Source organism: Macrotis lagotis, chromosome 1, assembly GCF_037893015.1.
Source record: "Macrotis lagotis isolate mMagLag1 chromosome 1, bilby.v1.9.chrom.fasta, whole genome shotgun sequence".
Lineage (NCBI taxonomy): Eukaryota > Metazoa > Chordata > Mammalia > Peramelemorphia > Peramelidae > Macrotis > Macrotis lagotis.
The window spans coordinates 833,490,820-833,511,178 of record NC_133658.1 but is presented as its reverse complement, the minus strand read 5'-3'; the positions used below and the strand labels follow the sequence as shown (position 1 = coordinate 833,511,178).

Sequence of the window (20,359 nt, the reverse complement as noted above, 5' to 3'; positions counted from 1 at the left end):
ATTGATTTGTCCAATAGATTGGATAGTCAAACTGCCAGGAGAAAAAAAAGAAAATACAGGGAAAAAATGCATTCGATTAAGTAGATACTATGCACAATTATTGATAAAACATTTTAAATAGACATTTTCTGATTCCCTAATTCCTTCAGTAACTGCAGAATTGGAACTGTTAACGTGTAGAACTACAGTCAATAATTTGTGGAGGGCCAGGTATTTCTAACTGGTCAACTGAAACTGAAAATAATGAAAAACTAAGAAGGGCCTCGACTGACATCTCAAGAGTTCACAGATTAAGACCAATTCTACTTTCTACTTATAAGTCCCCAATTATCATCTACCTGGAAAGGAAAAGAAAAAGTAATTCAAAAGGTGAAATAAAAATTGCAAGTGAATTTTGGATTAAGTACTTTTTGCTTGAAAATACAACTTAAATATAGCAAACACATACCAGCTGCCTGGGACTGCATAAAGCTCCCAACTCCAGTCAGGTTAATAACAGCAGCTTGTTGAGCAGACAAGGCCTGGTCTTGACTGGCTGTACCTGGTTCAGAACTCTAATCAAACAAAAAAAGGCAGTACTAAACTTTGTGTCAAGAAAGAGATGCGATTAAAAAAACAATTTTACTTTAATAAAATATGATTAAAAACTTTTTTCCTTTAAAAGGATATCTGCAATGTTAGATTTAAATTTTAGGGAAAAAACAAAACTGCATAACATAAGGATTTAAAACTGCTTAACAAACTGGAACTATCACTCACTTATTATATGAAACAACATAATTTTATAAAATTCAGAATTCAGTTACATAAAATTCTCTCTTGATCAAGGTCTGGTAGCCAACAGCCTGATACCATCTTAGACTAGTGAAGGCCATCAGCGTGCCACACACCATTGAAGTTTGGGTAAATTTGACTTCCAACTGAGGCGATAATTTTAAATTAGTGTGAGACAATATATAGAATGAGTATAAATTAGAAAGAACTTATAATATCAGGGCATACCAATTTTATCTTCTTTTAATTTAATAAGCAAATGGTAGTATGTCCTAAGCAGAACTGTTGCAAAAATCTCCTTGGTTTCAACTATTTAATATAATAATATATTGATTATATGTGTATGTCTACATTTTAAATTTGTGGTATTTTACTTTTATTACTATTAATATACTCAGAAAGAAAGGTACCATCTGAAAGGTACTATATCATGTGCTTGTAAGTTTGTATATTTTTAAACATTAATTCATTCAATATAGGAAATATAATATGTTCTTTTGCATTAATCCAATAGCCTCAACAAATTCCTTATACTTTATATTTTAATAATGTGCCAATAATCTTTTGAGCATACACACACACACACACACACACACACACACACACACACACACACACACACGAAAGAGTTCTTATCAATGAAGTTTAAGAGGAACTTAACATCAGTGCAGAAGTGAAAATGAGAAAATGCCAATCCCCAAAAGATAAAAGGCAGTTTCCAAAGGAAAAAATTCAAACTATCAATAACCAACTGAAAAAACTAACTTTGTGGTTCACATGACTGGCAGATGACAAAAGAGGAAAATTACAAATTGTTGCAAGTAAAAAGAACTGAATTGGCTGGGTAATTCTGCAAAATACCCCAAAAGTTACTATGCCCTCTGTCCATCTAATTTACAAGGCATGTCACACTGTGATTAATTTTAGACATTTTTGTTGTTATAAGTACAATATATCTTGGTCTCACACAAGAACAAAGAGGGAATATACCTGTTCTGGCAACTGAGGACTAGAAGTTGTAGGAGGCTGAGACTGTTGCTGTGGAGAAAAGGGAGAGAGCTGCTGTTGCTGTTGCTGTTGCTGTTGCTGTTGCTGTTGCTGCTGCTGCTGCTGCTGCTGCTGCTGCTGCTGCTGCTGCTGCTGCAGTGGATTGAAAATGAGTGAACCACCTGGAAGCTGTTAAGGAATTTTAAAATTGTTAACTGGCTATATTTACAGTGTTTTTATATAATATTACAGTGAACTTATATCTGGACTGTTGGACCTTAAATTTAGAATTGGAAGGGACCTCAGAAGGTTATCTAGTCCCAGTCTGGTTTCTAAGATGAGGAAACTGGGAGATTAAATTATATGTTCAAAGCCATGGAGACATTGAAAATCTCAATGTCCGACTCTAGTCAATGATTAATCCACTATAAAAATATGAACAAAACACCCCTGGCAACCTCTGTGGACAGTTTTTTAGGATGAAAAATCACTTATTAAGCACTTACTATTGCCAAGCACTAGGGAAATAATAAGAAAAAGAAAATGGTCCCCATTCTCAAGGAAGTTACACTCTAATGGGAAGACAACACACAGAAGAGGTCAACTGCAGAAGAGCAAGATATAAGCTCTAAAAGTAAGACAAAAGTAACAAAGGCATCTCTGAGATATCTGCCTCACCTAATCGGTGCATTTCTACTGTTAAGGAGCAAGGGGCTCAGAAAGGAGAGGAAATTCTGGATTCCTGATGGCTGGTTCATTGTCCAGAATGAAGGCAATAATTTTGAAGACAATACAATTAAAAGGCAAATTTGAATGTTCTTTTTACAAACATTTTATTTTTATAGATATATAAAGTCCTTTGTTATTTTTTATTTCTTTTTACCTTTTAGTTCATCTTTCTCACATCTTTAACACCCTCCCCCCACAACTGGCTTGAACTTTACAAAATAAAACTCAGTTTCAGGTAGATCCTAGAGGGAAATTCTGAAAGAGGTGAAAAGCTAAAGGCCATTTCTAAAAAAATATCATTAGCTCTGACCCCCCAATGTTTTGTTTTAGGAATTTTCTTTGTCCAGGTTTTTTAAAAGTGTCATCATTGTTGATATCATCCAGGGGAAGAAATGCCCTCTATCAGTGCAGATTCATTTAGGCAACTGAGAATTTGCCCAAATTCAGGTAGAAGCAGGATTTCAATCTAGATTTTACTGCCTCTAAGTTTGGCTCTCTAAGCACATTATGCAGTACCTGTAGGCACTTGATAGTTTGGAATCTTGCTTTAGTATAAAAATATCTATTTTAAAACATTAGGATCATATAAAATATATGATTATATATATATATATATATATATATATATATATATATATATATATATATACACACACACACACACATATATATTAGGATATGTACCAAATATATGGTAAAAAAGTTAGTTTTTTTTCCTAACTATAATTAGGACATTGTTATAAATTAGAATTTTAATCTATAGATGCTTTTGAGGTCTTTTTGGTATTTGCCTACAGCTATATATATAAAATTCTTATGGTTCATACACAAATTTTTCATTTGGCAGTAGGAAGTGCTAGGTACTTGATCTGTGATTTCACTGGTACAGGAAGGGCCTAGATTAAAAAAACAAAACAAAACCTCCTTTACCAATGCAGGCTGACACCTTCTCTGCAACTTAAGAGTCTTAAGAGTTTCTTAGATGGAGAGGATAAGTGGCTTGCCCATGGTCACACAACAACATATGTCATAGGTCTTCCTGGCTCCAAGAATGGCTCTCTATCCACTATGCCATGCTGCCTCAGCTGCTTGGCCCATGCACTGATAGAACAGAAGAGGATTCTTAAATTAGAAAAAGCAGGCAAATGTGGGAAAAGCATTAGACTTGGAGAAGACTTTTTAAGTCCTAATTCTATGCCTTAAGTAAATCATTCTAAGCCTGTTTTCTAATAGCAACAATACCAAAGACCAAATATGCTAATATATATGTAAAATATTTAGTAACTATAAAGAATTATGTAGATGTGGAAGTTTTTATGCCATTATCCCCCCCCCCAAACCAAAAAAAGGGGGGGAAAAGGCTAAGGAATGAAAATGAGTTAGGGCAGATTTAGACTTAGTTTCCCTGGATGGTTCTACACTTTGAACAAATAGCATTGATAATAGAGAAAATTAATAATTTTCTACTTTTGACAACTCAAAAGAAATGGAATTATCCTATACCATCCCAAATTCCAAAGCTAACCAAGTATAAGCTCATAAAGAGTCTGGTTTGAAACTCCTTTGTTCAGGGACAGATGACACATTGTAGCATCAAAATAAAGTGGGCCAATTTTGCTTTATCAAATAAGCTCTAAATCTTTAACATAAAGGTCTTCAAAAGAAATCTGTAGAAAGTCTGGAATTAAGGGAGCTATTTAAAACAGGAAAAAAACAGTTCTGTCTTGGATGAGTGCAGTTATGGAGACAAATCCTCTACTGTTTTCTCAAACAACTTCCCTTCTTTGACCCTGATTCACCAGCTATTAATCCTTCCACACACAATTCAAATGGTTTGAGAGTCACTTGCCTATCAAAGATCTGCTCCTCCACTGTTTCTTAGGTACCTTTCTAAAGTACTTTATTGATTCTCTCAACAAACCCCTCTCTTCACCTTGTGTCAGTGTTGTTGTCCTTTTGAATCATATCCAAAGTGAGTATATGGAGGGGAGGAAGGAGGAAGGAAAAGGAGGTAAAGCAAAATCTTAATTATTGAGAGGTTTAGCTGCAATCTGACAACCATGACTCGATCTATTAACAAAAAAACTTGGTGGAAGTAAAAAACCACTAATATAGAGATTGAACTCATTATTAACTCATAATTTAATTTTATTTAGCACAATGAAAATTTTTAAAAGAAAACAAGTTCATCATTTCTTAAGTTTTAATTAGCTTTCTGTTTTTGAATTGATCTATGTCAACTCTTGGTTAGATGCAATTAGCAAGATATTGGCAGCTGGATCACCGTGGAAACTTGTACAGACTTAAATATATAAAAGATTAAATCTTATCCATGAAATACAACTAGCTATGGTAAAAGCCTGATATATTAGTTAATGCTAAAATGGGTCTCAGTCACATCCCTTCAGTCCCTACCCTTCAGGTAGGGTCATCTCCTACCAAAAGATGATCCTTATTGCAAAGACTAGCAATACTTCTAGGTAGGCAGAAAAGTCCAATGGCAACTAACAGTATTTTCTACAATGTATATACAAGCACGTTATTTTTTGGTTTGTAGATAGCTGACTTTCAAACAGGCTATCCCTATATGACTCTTCAACTCAAAGTCTAAAACTTTTGTTCTAAAAGAATGGGGGGGGGGGGGAGAAGAGTACTGTTGAAACATTAAAAAAAAATCAGGGACTAGGGTATTCAGATGGAGCTACAGACAAATGTGAGTGTTCTACAATGTTAAATATAACATTAAAATTTATGGTTTGACATTTTCTCAACTTCTTTGTTGAGAACTATGTATCTCAGGAGAGAACTACATTTTCTCCTCTCCCTGCCAGGTCTAGATCAACCTTTCACTTCAGAGGTGCCCAGAACAGTGAGATTGGGGACACAGTGTTGACCACATAGTTTCCTGGGAATGTTCAAAGACTCTCAACATACTCCTGAAAAAAACCCCTCATTTTCAAAGATTGGTATAGGCAGCAGAAAATAATTAATAGGAGTTACCATATCTTTTACACACACACAATCCTTTATACATCTTTTACACACAAACACACACACACACACACACACACACACACACACACACACACACAAACACACAGAAAGTGTGAACAGAATTATTATTTTATCTTATATTTACCTGGAGTAGATTTAAGGGCCTGAGACCTGAAGTATTTTTTAAGCCAAAGGGGACACCTGACAAAAAAAAGTTTTTTTAATTATAAAAAGGAAGTAACACAATGTGCATTAAAATGGGTTTGTAATTTGATACTTGTCCACTAACTGTATTTTTAAAATATTATGAACAAATTCTGGTTATTTTTAGTTTTGTTTGTATTTTATTCAATATCTTAGATTTGACATAAGGGTAGCTAGGTAGTATAGTGAATAGTGCGCACTGGTCTTGGAGTCAGAAGGATAGAAGCCTCAGATACTTGACTCTTACCAGCTGTGTGATCTTGAGCAAGTCACTTAACATTAATTGTCTCGTATCCAGGGCCATCTCCAATTGTCTTGACTCTTATTTGGCCCCTGGATCCAGATGGTTCTGGAGGAGAAAATAAGGCTAGTGACTTAGCATAGCATCCCCTCACTCAAATCCAATTCATGTACTTGTCATAGTATCATCTCCCTGATGTCATGGTTCTCTTCAAGAACAAAGGACAAATCATCATCATCATCATCATCATCATCATCATATCTGACATAAGAAAATTTAAAAAACAGTGATGATTTTGATAATCTTTGATAAAATAAAAACCTCCTATTTACTGATATTAGAATTCATCCAAGAATCATTCTTGATAGAAGACTAGCATAGTGCTATGTAGGTACCATGAATATCACTCCAACATGATTTTTGAGTGGGGATACTTTCCATTTATATCTATCTTGAACATACATAGTTTTTTGCAAGTTGCCTCTCCCAACATCATAAGCTCTTTGAAGACAGATACCATGCTTCTTCTGCCTGTCTTTCTAAGCCTCTCCAATACCTGACACATATAAGTTCTTAAAAAAATGTTTGTTGACTGATTATGTATTTCAAATCTTTCATGAAAACATACTGCATGTATTTGTACATCACAGATATAAGATATTCAACTGAGAAAAGCCACACATAATGAAACCTTAAAACATTTTGGTCTTGATACTCATCCATTTACCAGAACCCAAGCTGGACCTCATATTCTAAACTGAGTCTTGGCAGAACACACATATAATAATTCCCAGAAAAGCAGCATATATGCTATATGCTGTAATAAAGAGGAGGTATATTTTATGTCACTCATGAATCAAGGAACAACTGCAATTTGTTAGAGGGGGAACAACTCTGTCTCTTAACAAATGACTTAATATCAGTACTGTCTGATGCCATATCATTAAGTATACCAGAATGCCCATGACACATGGAGTCTCTGTACATCTTTTACCCACATCAAGGTTAAACTCAAGAAAATGTTAGGGATTCAATGCACAAACAGGAATCTTGTAACTAATTTATGTTAATCCAGTTCCTAGAAAACTCTGAATACCCAAACTTGAAGTTATGACTCTTAAGGTACTACAGTCAAGTATACCAATGGAGCATTATTTTCAATAACAACTGGTCATATAACCAGATGAGGTCTTAAAAGGGGAAAAAGAAGACAAGTATGATACTCAACAAGAGAGGTTCTCAAAGAGTTTTGTATATGCACTGTGGAATATACATTTTTGTTAAATTATAAATGGATTCATTATAATGTTTATATGAAATTCCAAATGACAAGGCTCTTTTGTTTAATTCTGTTTAAGAAGTGAAACCAACAACTTGAAATAATATTATTTTACATAAGAATCTTCTAGTCAGGAAAACATTTAAAAAACTGAACTGATAAAAAGATGTACCATTTGCCTTCCCATTCCTGTAATGGATAAGAAAAATTCAATTTTTCAAATTGTTCATACATAATAGCGTTTTGAACTTATTTCTTTTTTGTATGGCTAATAATGGCTTTTACTATTCTAACACTATTTTAAGGTATTTTTTTTATCAATTACAGGAAACATGCAAAGAATAATAAAATCTAAGAAGAGAACTCAGAGATCATATGGGTTAACCCTTACTTAATTCATCACCATATTTCCCTGAAAATAAGACTGGGTCTTATATTAATTTTTGCTCCAAAAGACACATTAGGGTTTATTTTCAGGGGATGTCTTAATTTTTTTTTCATGTACAACAATCTACTTTTACTCATTTTATTCATGTACAAGAACTATATTTATTCAAATACAATCTTATCATCTTTTTCTGGAACATTTTCATATTCTCCAAACCCCTAATTCTGGACATAATTTCTTTTTTTAAAATTTATTTATTTTTGAATTTTACAATTTCCCCTCTAATTTCACTTCCCTCCTCCCATCCCCAACAGAAAGTAGTCTGATAATCTTTACATTGTTTCTCTGCTATACAGTGATCCAAATTGAATGTGTTGAGAAATAAATCATATCCTTAAGGAAAAAAATAAAGTAAAAGAGATAGCAAAATTACATAATAATGTTTTTTTTTTTAAATTAGAGGTAATAGTCTTTGGACTTTGTTCCAACTCCACAATTCTTTATCTGGATAAGATGGTATTCTCTATCGCAGATACCCCAAAATTGTGCCTGATTGTTGCACTGGTGAAATGAGCAAGTCCATTAAGATTGATCAACTCCATGTTGCTGTTAGGGTGTACAATATTCTTCTGGTAAATCCCTCTAGGCTTCTCTGAATTCCCATCCCTCCTAGTTTCTAATAGAACAATAGTGTTCCATGACATAAATATACCATAATTTCCTTCAGCCATTCCCCAATTGATGGACATTCACTCGATTTCCAATTCTTTGCCACCACAAACAGAGCTGCTATAAATATTTTTGTACAGTGATGTTTTTACCATTTTTCATGATCTCTTCATGGTATGGACCCAATAGTGGTATTGCTGTATCAAAGGGTATACACATTTTTATTGCTCTTTGAGCTGGACATAATATCTTGTGACTCCATTTCTTGTAGAACCATTGGCTGCAATCTCTCATATCTAGTAATAGTTCTCCTTAAATGAGCACTTCTTGTCCACATAGCCTGCTCATAGTGCATTGGCAACATAGCTGTCAGTGATTTTATCCCATGAAGTCTTCACCCAAGTTATGACCTCTTGTAAGCTTGGTTTCAAAGTTTCTACGCTGATTTCTCTCCATTCTATATTCAATAGCCAATGATTTCCATGTGCAAATGGTCCCTGAACAGCTTGTTTATTGTAACATCAAGAGTCTCGAGATAGGCAGTCATTACTGTGGGAATCATTATTTGATCTATTCTTCTTTCTGCAAGGAAGTTCATGTTTTTATTTGGAGCAGTGAGTGCTGGTTGAATCCTAGGCTAGCAGACCTCTTTGGTCACCTCGAAAAACCAAGTGGCAGCACCCATTTTCTTTAACAGCTAGGGTTCACTAGGGTTTTTTTGGCTAAAAGAACATAAATGCCTAAAACACATTCAATTTTATCTTTCTTGCTCTTAGATTAGAGGTGGGGCTTTCTTTCCATGCAGACAAACTGACAAAATCCAGATCAAACTGCTAAAACACACACACACCCCTCTGATCAATTGTCATTTTGAGATCCTTAGCTCATAATCACTGCAGTTTCATCCACAGCAATCATACTGGAGAATTAGTATTCAGAAAGTCGATACCATCAACAAAGGACTTGAATGCCCATTGCAGTTAGTAACTTCAGTATCTTCCCAGTTTGAACAGTATTGTCAATCTTCTTAGAGACCATTCATACCACTGAAAATAGCCATCCAGTCAGTGTTGTGATGCTTTGAATTCTTCTGGGGATACTTCTAATTGTGGTGCTTATTGCAAGGACAAATGCCTGAATATCAGCCCTGCATACAACCAAAACCTTTGCACTTCTGTTGGCAATCTATTCACAGATGACATCTTCTAGTTCAGAAAATAATGGCTGCTAACCTGATCCACACATGTGATTCTTAGCATTTCCCTCATCCACCTGCTGTACTCTATTTGCCATTTTTAAACCATTTGAAGATCCAACTTCTTCTTTGCAGAAGGCTATAAGATTCTTGCCAAGAGTCCTCCATGGTTCCTTTCTTGTACTCAATTGGATAGCTCTTTCTTTTTTGCACTCATCTTGTCTGGGGGGTCAAAATATTTCCTTTAATTTTACCATTAAACCAAACATCAATTGAAGATTTATGAGACAGCGGTGGCAACAAAAATGATGACAGTTAAGAATAATGGCTCACATTAAAAGGGATGAAAAATTGCAGGCATCAAAATACAGAAAACATTTCTTTATTTCACACGAGTGCGTTAAGTACGTCTGTTATAACACTTGACATTGAATTATGAAGATTCTTTTAGACACAACTATGTCCCTTCATTATCAAGCGCACACATCATTTGTGTTTGTATTCTGATTGGTCATTCAACAGTAAGTTTCGGGGACGTCTGTTTACACAGGCATTTACTTCTTATCCAAAGGCACCCACTTGGGTATTTACAAATAATTAAAAATTCTATTATCAATTACTTTAAGTACTAATATCAATAATATTATTTATTTACATTCAGTAATATATCATGATTTTATAATTCACTACATCCATCATATGTTGCAATGGAAGCACTAAATGCACCTATCTGGCTGACGTTCTTAACTGGGGTTTATTTTTGGGATAGATCTTATATTAGGAGCATCCTGAAAAAAAATCATGCTAGGGTTTATTTTCCACTTAGTTGTTATTTTCTGGGAAATATGGCATTAGCATGGCTCTTAGAAAACAAATTAGATTAAAATAATAAATGTATTAAAGGATGCTACAAAGGAAATAGTCTTGATGACATTTACACAAGTTTAATCTATTTTTGGAACATATTCTGTGAGAAATAACCCAAAGCCCTCAGCAGTCATGGTAGGAAATGTATTATATGTAGTTAAATTGGAGGCTTGTCTTTTCATGGTCAAAGTGATATTGTCTTGACAACATAAACATTTTTAAGATTACATTATTTAAAATATACTAACCTGATTGAGAGGTTGACTGTATTGCAGCTGGCAATGCACCTGGTACCAGACCTCCTGAGGGTAAAATACCACTCAGATTTAAACCTGCAGGGGTTATGGCACCAGTATTACACCCGAGCATGGAATTTGAACTGCTCATCAACGCTTGTGCTCCACTGTAGATGAAGAAACAAACATGTGTTTGACAATGGTAAACATTTACCCTTGGTCAAACTTACCATCATTAGTAACAGTGATTTGGCTAAATGAAATCTAATCATTTACTTTGTCTTTCTTTAAAAATGCCTTATCATGTGAAATGTACAACCTCCCCTTGGTGACCCCCCCCCAATTTCAGCTGGAGATTTTTTCTTTGCTGCAAACATCTGGTTGTAATTATCATAGCTTTAGTTAATTTAGTGTTTTGTATATATTTTCATTTTAGGAAATATCTAAACTCTTGATAGAATAAATTCTAGAACATAAGATGTTTTTTCTGGGAAAAAACATCTGCATATGTATGTGTATATGTGTATGTTGTGTGTGTGTGTGTGTGTGTGTGCGCGCGCGCATGCACAGGCACACAGTATTTCCTTTCTTTCTTGTATAGAGACTTCTGTATTTCCTTTTTATTTTTATCTTATGTTGCCTTCAGGCTACTGAAACTATATATTGTATACAATAAAAGGACTCCTAAAAAAGTGTAACCTGGGAAAAAGAAAAGATTCTGTCAAATGAAGGAGCTAACAAGTTTGTAAACCTGAGAAATTCACTGTATTGAGTTCCCTGTAATTTTATGAGGTCATGGATCAACACTGAGATGATATTATAGTATAATAAGAGTCATACTATACTACTTGTAGCCATTATCTTTTCTAAAAATTAACATGCATAATTTTAGTAGTGCTAAATTGAAGTAATTTTCACATTTGGTTCATGTGGAGATCCAATAAACTTTAGGCAAGAAAAGTTAAAACCATCTTTTTTTAGGCATTGAATCTTTCTGAAAATACATTTTAAGGGATATGGCTAATATAAACTAATAAGAAAACATGACAGCAAAGCAAACTTACCATACAGAGCCCACTACATTGATGAAGTTAAGTCCAGCAGGGTTTGCCATGACTTGGGTGGACGTGGTTCCTGTAGTTATAGATGTTACCATGGTGGAAAGAGGAATGGTCATTACAGGCATTGCCTGGCTCAGAGACATTTGCTGCTGAGCAAACGGGGTTAACAAAGTGGGCTGAGGGGTGAAGCCTGAATCTTGGGGAGTAGGGGTGGCACAAGGGGTAATAGGAGTTGAGCTCTGAGCATCAGGAGGGTGTGGGGTCGATGAAGGGGTTGGTGTAGGAGTAGATGGCTTAGGAGTTCCAGATCCTGCTCATTGAGAAAAATAAAAAGTGCTAGTTTGTTATAAAAGGCCAGTCCTTTTTAAAATAAGGTTAATGGAATCTTACTTAGCACTGACAATTTGTTCCAGTTTTTTTAAAGCAGTAAACTGCAGTGTTAATTTCTACATATGATACAAGAGTGTTTCTACACTCAATCACAATTAAGGATGCAGTATATCACCTAAAAAGTCCATTAGTGGCAGTTTTACTATCACAATACTAATACAAATTGGTATTTTTCCAACATCCATTTAAAAGTTAAAATTCTTATATTCTGGTTTTTTTTATTAAAGTTCTGAAGCAACCCAGATTAATTTTTATAATGAATCATTTAAAATTGATTTAACTCTAAACTACTTATATAATTTATACAATAATCTGATAAATCTGAATAAAACTGATAAGAGTATTAATAAATTAGTTTTGGCCAATAGACAAAAAAAGGGCACCTATATATATAAATATATATATGAATAAATATAATTTCCAACATAGTTCACCCAAATCATAAAAGCCAGTAATAAAGCAAATCATTTTAAAGGTGACAATACTGTATCTTTAACAGTAACTGTGTATTTCTCTTTAAATGTAGAATGTATAGAAAATCTGTTGTGAATGCAGTACGCACAGTTTATCAATTTAAAAAAAGAAAACAAAAAAAAAAAAGCAAAACCAAAAGCTCTTGAGGTGTTTTCTTTTTTAGCTTTCATGTCCTGCAGAAAGAAAGGAAAGAAATGTGAATGTCCAGAAGCTGTCACCCAACCCTTAATTCTAGTAACAACCGTGTGCAGTAGAGTAACATAATCCATACCCCCAACATAAGAAGGTGTGAAGAAGACTTAGAGAATTTATCAAAGATTTTTGTTTTTCTTTGTGCAAAACAAGAAGGCAGAAAAATTACACCTTTTGAGCTATCAGGATGAAGATGCTTATAACTAATGCAGAGAACCACATTCTACCACTGTGCCATGTACTAAAAGGTTCAGTATACATAGTCTATTCAAAAAATGTGAAAACTGGAATGGAGTTTCTTTGGGCAAATCTGTTTCTAAAATGTCTTAAGAATCATTTGCATTTTAAGATTTTAGTTCAACTTTGAACTATAATTCTAGTAATCATGTCACTGATATCTAAACCTGTGGGATCACTCAGTTGAAAAAAATTATATTTTAACTTCTTCAGTATAGTGCTTTACAATCATTATCACAGCTTAATAATCGACAATGATTTATAAAACAATATAGGAGTGTTTTTAAAAATCAGCTTTTAATTTATTGCATCACCACCTTAGGACTAAACAGATTGTTACATACACAAAGATATAACTGCTGTATCCCCTAAGACATTTTTTTTTATCAAATCTGCATAATTTATGTAAAATGTAAAGTGGTCCAAGGTACACTGGTATCAAGAACACTTTGGAATCTCACTGTCACATTAATTACCAGGCTAAATTTTTTTTAAAGGGAAAAAGTAACACAGATAGCAAATCTATTAGAAACGTATACACAAGGGTGCATACATAGATACAGAAAAACATACAATACAATAAACATAAAGTACATACAGTCAACAAAAGACCTGCTTTCAGCTTTGCAAAACTGATACAATTGGGGGCCCTCTATACATTTCAGTTTTATCATTTCACTGGCCAAGAAGTTGTCTTGGAGTGTACTAATGAAAAGCTTATGAATATTTAATGGAGAATTTAGGTTGTGACTCACTTTGTGATGAGCTGGCAGGTGACAGAGTAGCTGGAGAAAGCATGCTAACTTGACTAAGATCCAGGGAAGGTTTCCGAGAAAGACCAGGTGGCTTAGATGTAGGGGGAGGTGTTGGGGACTTATGATGGCTGCCTGATTGCTGAGGACTAAAAATATTACCTGGGGGGAAAAAAAACCTTATGATTATTTTGTACCATCACAGTAGGTTTTAATTTGTAAAGGTAAAAACACAATTCAAAAAAAAGTTTTTTCCCCTAGGCAATGAGGTTAAGTGGCTTGCCCAAGGCCACACAGCTAGGTAATTATTAAGTGTCTGAGGCCGGATTTGAACTCAGGTACTCCTGACTCCAGGGCAAGTGCTCTATCCACTACCGCACCTAGTCAACCCCAAAAAGACTTTTGACACAATTAATCAGCTTTCATCCAAGATCATCCCCCCCCCTAAAGAGAAATAAAAAAAAATAAAGAGTTGTATTACCTGAAGAGCTACTTCCCGAATTTGAAGGAAGTTTAATGGGTGGCGGCCGATGTTTTACTCCCTTTCCCAACACTGATGGCTGAACCAATAAGCTTTCTGGCTGTTGAAAGAAACATTTTTTAAAGACATATTTATTAAGATTATGATTATTACCAAAAATAGAGAACTGTGGATCACATAGTTTTACATTCTCAAGTAAAAAAACACAACTTCACTACCTAAAAGAGATTTAGTATAACAGATACCACAATTTCAAGGACTGTGATCTATGAAGTACCACATACTCAGAGTCTAATTTGATTCTGAGAGGTTACTTTGTCTGAGATTTATGGGCTACCACAAAAGGCAGAAAAAGTGAAAGGTGAACTCAGGATATTGGCTGGAATATAATCTTAGTCCCACATAGGGTTATAGTTTTAACTTGAGAATTTCAGCTTTCCTTTTGGTTTGAAAATATATATATATATTTTTTAGGTTTTTCTTTGCAAGGCAAATGGGGTTAAGTGGCTTGCCCAAAGCCACACAGCTATGTAATTATTAAGTGTTTGAGACCGGATTTGAACCCAGGTACTCCTGACTCCAAGGCCGGTGCTTTATCCACTATGCCACCTAGCCTCCCCTACTGCTAGGCAATTATTATGTCTGAGATCGGATTTGAACTCAGGTACTCCTGATTCCAGGGCTGGTGCTCTAGCCGCCCCTGAAAATACTTTTAAAAAGAAGAGGCAGCCAGATAAACATGAGCTAAAGGCAGGTGTTGTTTCATTTTTTATATCAGTCCTCAAGAGGACAGGTTCTATCACCTTCCTGGTGAAAGAGAGAATGGGATCATAACTAAACTCAATTATACTGACCATTTACAATCCTATTCCTCTTAATGTCAACACCCTCTTCTGAAGTAATAATCAGGAAACCAGATAAAAGGCAAAAATAAAAGCTATTATTTTCATATCCTTTTATACAAAGGAGGATTATCAGAATATGAAAGGAAAAGACCTTGGAAGTCCTCTAGTCCAGGGGTTAGAGAGAGAGAGAGAGAGAGAGAGAGAGAGAGAGAGAGAATTCTGACAATACTATTTTTTTTAAAAAAACACATGATGAAAATTCACCCCCCCCCATTAAAAAACAAAACCCTTGTCAAAAATATCCATAGTTCAACAAATCTGTCAGAGGTGGGAAATGTTTCATCATGAGCCTCTGAAACTGTAGTTAGCTTCTGTTCTCCTCTCTTCTTAGCGAGCCCAATTGTGGATTGGTATATTTTCTTCCCTTCATGATATACTTTCTGTTTATTTCTTTTTTTGATTAGGACTTAGCCCTCCCTTAATACTCTCTTCCCTCTTGTCCTTTTCTGTTTCCCTACTGAATAAATGTATTTCTGTACCCAATTCTGTGCCATGTATTTCTTTTACAGAGTTCAAATGAAAGCAAGATTCAAGAGTAGCCCATTCAGCCCTCTCTTCCCTTCTTCTTTAAAGACCCTTGGTATGTGAGGTATTTGTCATCACTCCTTTCCCTTTGTATTCTGTGAAGATCAGAAAAAATATAACAAAATCATTCCCGGGTTTGCTGTTTTTTTAGACTTTCTCTATGGATCCTAATGATGATAGGGTTATGAGGGTACAATTCATACTTTAATCATTTAAGATTGCTCATTTTTGTCAACTTTTTTTTCCCTTGACTCCCATATCTGTATTTCAAAATTTCTATTTTACTCTGATCTTTTCATCAGGAACTACTTGGAAGTCCTTTATTTCACTGAAGGTCCATATTTACCTTGTAGATTTATATATTGTTTTGCTGGGTACATTATTTTTAGATATATTCCAAACTCTGATCCTTTAGATTGGTGGTTACTAATATTATCTGATCCTAACAAAAGCTTTTCCATATTATTTTTTCCCCCCTTTCTGGCTGCTTGTGGTTTTTTCTGACATCTATAGAAATTCTGGATTTTGACCACAATGCTTCTGAGAATTTTTGTTTTGAGGTTTTTATTCAGGAAATGCCCAGTGAATTTTTTTCTATTTTTACTTTGTACTTTGGTTCAAATGGGTCAGTCAGGGTAGTTTTTTTCTCTTACCATTTTCTGAATTATGATGCCTAAGTCAGAAGATTTTTCAGGTAGTATAATGATTCTTAAATTCTCTCTCCTTGATCTGTTTTATGTTAGCTGCTTTTTAAAAACTAAGAGATACCAAATACTTTTTTCCCAGTCTTTTCTACTTTAATATTTTATTTTGTTTTCTCATCAAGTCATTTTCTTACATCTGACCCACTGTAATTTTCAAGAAGTCTGACAGCCCTTCATGTTCTTATTTCTTTTCCCCAACTGTTTCCTCTAGAACACTAAATTTCACTTATAAAGTCATTTTAGCTCTTTTTAAATTTTTTCATCTCACCCAGGAATTCTATTTGAACTTGTGACCAAATGGTTTGAGTCTGCTTATTACATGTTTTGAGAATCCTTCTTTTCAGGGATTGAATCTTGAGGATCCTTGTGCCATAACACCTCTTTATAGCTCATTCTTTTTTTTTGTTTGTTTACTCATTCTTCCAAACTTCCTTCCTGACTTTGAAGTAAGATAAGGCTTTGTGAATGACTCTAGGCTAGTAGCTTGATCTGAGATCTAAGCAAGTTCTCAAGTGAGAGACACATAGCTACTGCTTGCTTCGATACTTATTTAGTTCTCAGTCTAAGAGCACTAACAGCTCTTTTACCTTGACCCATCCTCAACCAGACACAGATCCCCTGTGCAGCAAACTTGATCTGTAACCCAAAAGTGGATTGTGACTGAGCTGCCTATTAGTATCTATTCCTATTCCCTCATAGTGTCAGGGTCAAATCTGGAATCACTTTCATCCTTGGTGCAAAGCTTTATGTAAAACATCCATGGAGGTCTCTTTTCCTGGTTAAAAATCTTGACTCTTTCCCTTTCCCCTCTCCCCAGAAATCCTACCCTCTAATTTCTCTCCACTATCTTCCAATCTCTGCTGAGCTCACTATACCAAATTGAGCTAGAAAAATGACTCACTGTGATTTTTTCTTGAAGTTCCCGATCAGGACTTGGTCTGATGCGCTTTCTAGATCTTTGTGGAGTGGTTGTTGGGGACAGTTCTGCTGTACTACTTCCTTCTACTCCACCATCTTGGCTGGTTGACAACTGTATTTCAATATAATTGATTTCCTTTATAATATGCATTTTATTTTATGCACTTAAAAAACATTTTTAAAAAAGGACAGTAAGCTTCACCAGAATGTCAAAGGAGTTCTTGAAATTAAGAAGGTTAATAATGCCTGCTCTAATGCCAAAATGCTCATTTTTCACAGTAAGAATTGATACTCTGGTGAAGTGACTTGCCAAAATCATATATCCTACTGTTAATAGTAGATTTAAAGTGAGAAGAGAGAGGTCTCCTAATTCAAAAATTCTGTATTCTTTCTATTACACTAGGTTTAACTCTTTTTAAAGAGTTAAGTGACTGGGGTTAAGTGACTGGCCCAAGGTCACACAGCTAGGCAATTATTAAGTGTCTGAGGTTGGATTTTTAACTCAGGTACTCCTGATTAGCTGCCCCCACCAGGATTAACTTTTAAAAAACAGTCTTTTAATAATCACATGTACTAAGAAATAATGTTTCGGGGTGGCTAGGTGGCACAGTGGATAAAGCACCGGCCCTGGAATCACAAGTACCTGGGTTCAAATCCAGTCTCAGACATTTAATAATTACCTAGCTGTGTGGCCTTGGACAAGCCACTTAATCCCATTTGCCTTGCAAAAAAAAAATGTTTCATAATGAGAAAAACTGGGGAACAAACTGGAATAATATGGGAATGATACATTTTTTCCCTTAAGTTGGTGCACTATAATGAAGCATAACATTATTAATTTAATAGTGAAACGTACTTAGGGAAATTTGATTCCAAGTAAAAAAATAAAGCAAATTAATGAAATGCCAAAAAATTCCTATTATTATACATGATTCATTAAGGCTAAAAAGTGAAAAATGTTTTAGAAAAATGCAATACTATATTAAAAACTCTATGCCATAATAAAAAGCTAAATCAATCATTAACAAATCATTATTTAGCTTAGATAGGCATTAAGAGAGACACTAAAGAATTTATGTGGAATACTGAAATTATCTTAAAATTTGATACAGGTTAGGCTTTATAGTGATATTATCAATTTTAACCCATACTATAAATTTTTACCCAAACAAGACCCCTTAGGCAGTCATGCTATTAAATAGGCAACTAAAAATTAAAGGAGAGTAGAGTTTGTAACTTGATTGAGATTCAAGATCTATGAATTACTGTGTATATGAAGTAGCAAAAGAAACACAATCTTTTTTAAAAACAAAAAAATTGTCTTCACTGTTCTGGCTAGATTATTAATAAGAAAATAAACAATGATCAATCTTACTTCCATTTCTTTCCCTGGAGAAAGCTGACTAAGATTGCCAGATCCACTTGAGTGGGACATCTTCACCGGACATTTAGCTTCATTCTGAATCAACTCTTGGTACTGATTAATTATTCTGAAATATATATGAAAAAATAATTTATTGCTAATGTTTCAAATGAATTCATTACAGATGTATTGAATGGATAACAAAAATCCCATGAAAATGTTCCTCTAGAAACCGACATGAACTTAACAGAATTAGTATATAAACAAGCTCCCACATTCATTAAAAATGATCTATGAAGGCCCTATTCAGTGGTCAGATCATACCAATTAAATTTCCCATACTGATAATGTAAACACTTGATTTTTTAATCCTATAAATGTCTTTAGAATCTGTTTTTAGTTTAACCAAAAGTCATCAAAAGCACCTGCTTATAGTTTTTTAAATCCAACTAAAACCACTTTTGGTAGCTAAAATAATTGTAGATTCACTTAGCACTATCCTCTCACTGGATTAAAAAAAAATTACACTTTAGGAATAATTTGTGGAATCATAATTTTAGACCAGTGAAGGATCACAGCTTTCATCTTTATCAATACTCTCATTTTACAAATGAGGAAACTGAGGCCCAGAGAGGTAACTTGACTGCCTAAATCATATCATTTAGCTAATAATAGAACAGGAACCAGAAAAATTTCAGGATTTCTCATTCCTTTGTACTATACCATGTAGATTTATTCCTTTCTGGATTGATTCTGGATTTTTTTAAAATATGAAACAAGCAAAAAATAAGATCTGAATGTTTTACCTTTCAGCATCAGTCTTTGATCCAATAAGGAACCTGAAGTATTAGAGAAAAATTCAGATATGAGTCATTTCCTACAGCAGTAGGATGGACTAGCTGCAAAAATTCCAGATTCAGAATTAAACCTCAAGTTTTAGCAGGAAAAATTTAATTGTATGTGTATTATGATTTTTAAAACTACCAGGATAATATAAAACAGTTTACATTAGACTTGTTATCTAATGTTCAACTTATCTAAAGTAAAGGAAGTGAGAAAAATGTTCAAGGAATTTAGACTCAAGGTACTTAAGTAAAATTTCCTGAATTGGAATAAAGATTCTACTCAGTTTAGTCAGGTAAATCTCCTTAACTGGTTAACAAACTCTAGTGTCTGATTTCAAATGTCAGAACATGTGGCAGGCAACTTTCAAAAAAAAAAATTTCACAATGTTTTGATAATTACATGACCCCTTTGCTTTGTTGCTTTTCCCCCCTCTCTTCTTTTTGTCCAATTTTTCCTTCTCCAAGTCTACTTTATTAACTTATTTCATTTACTATTATAACTAGGTTTTAACATTTCAATTAGCTATTTCTTTGGAGTCTGTATCTTTATCTCACCTAATACACATTTTTTGGGTAAGCTCCATCATTTGATTTCCATTGCCCAGAGAGAAAAATTATATAATTATTGATTTCATTTGCTACAAATTTATGGTGCATTATTTCTTCTGGATCTTTATTTCTGCTTAAGAAGTGAAATTTAAACACTGATGATGAAACAGAAGAAGAAAGTTGAGGAAGAGTGGTGATAGGATAAATTCAAAAATAAAAGACTGCCATGAGAGAGAAAAATCTTAAGAGTTCAGAAACCTGAAGGAGAGACTTTAGGATGTTTTACCATTAGAAAAAACTGCTACCTAAAGCAACATAATTCACTTCTTTTAACTTCCCAATTACGAGCTCCCTACAAGTGGAAGGCATGTTGTTTTTGCAAGTGTCACCATTACTTAGC

At 34.3% G+C, this 20,359-nt stretch overlaps 1 protein-coding gene across 19 annotated transcripts in view; it reads right to left on the bottom strand.

Moving 5' to 3' along the window:
- The window catches only part of SUPT20H (SPT20 homolog, SAGA complex component), a 52,094-nt gene that overhangs the window by 10,966 nt on the left and 20,769 nt on the right, over positions 1 to 20,359 (bottom strand). For 11 of the 19 annotated variants that reach the window (XM_074217254.1, XM_074217252.1, XM_074217253.1 and 8 more), the window contains 10 exons: positions 19,372 to 19,404; positions 18,578 to 18,692; positions 17,186 to 17,314; positions 14,151 to 14,250; positions 13,673 to 13,831; positions 11,628 to 11,934; positions 10,576 to 10,730; positions 5,630 to 5,685; positions 1,765 to 1,950; positions 449 to 554 (listed from right to left, as the gene is read on the bottom strand). In XM_074217254.1, the coding sequence (XP_074073355.1) occupies positions 449 to 554; positions 1,765 to 1,950; positions 5,630 to 5,685; positions 10,576 to 10,730; positions 11,628 to 11,934; positions 13,673 to 13,831; positions 14,151 to 14,250; positions 17,186 to 17,314; positions 18,578 to 18,692; positions 19,372 to 19,404 (1,346 nt within the window). Of the gene's footprint in view, positions 1 to 448; positions 555 to 1,764; positions 1,951 to 3,420; positions 3,592 to 5,629; positions 5,686 to 5,712; positions 6,038 to 10,575; positions 10,731 to 11,627; positions 11,935 to 13,672; positions 13,832 to 14,150; positions 14,251 to 17,185; positions 17,315 to 18,577; positions 18,693 to 19,371; positions 19,405 to 20,359 lie in introns of those variants that run through there. The other 8 variants (XM_074217262.1, XM_074217266.1, XM_074217267.1 and 5 more) reach the window with 4 other exon arrangements.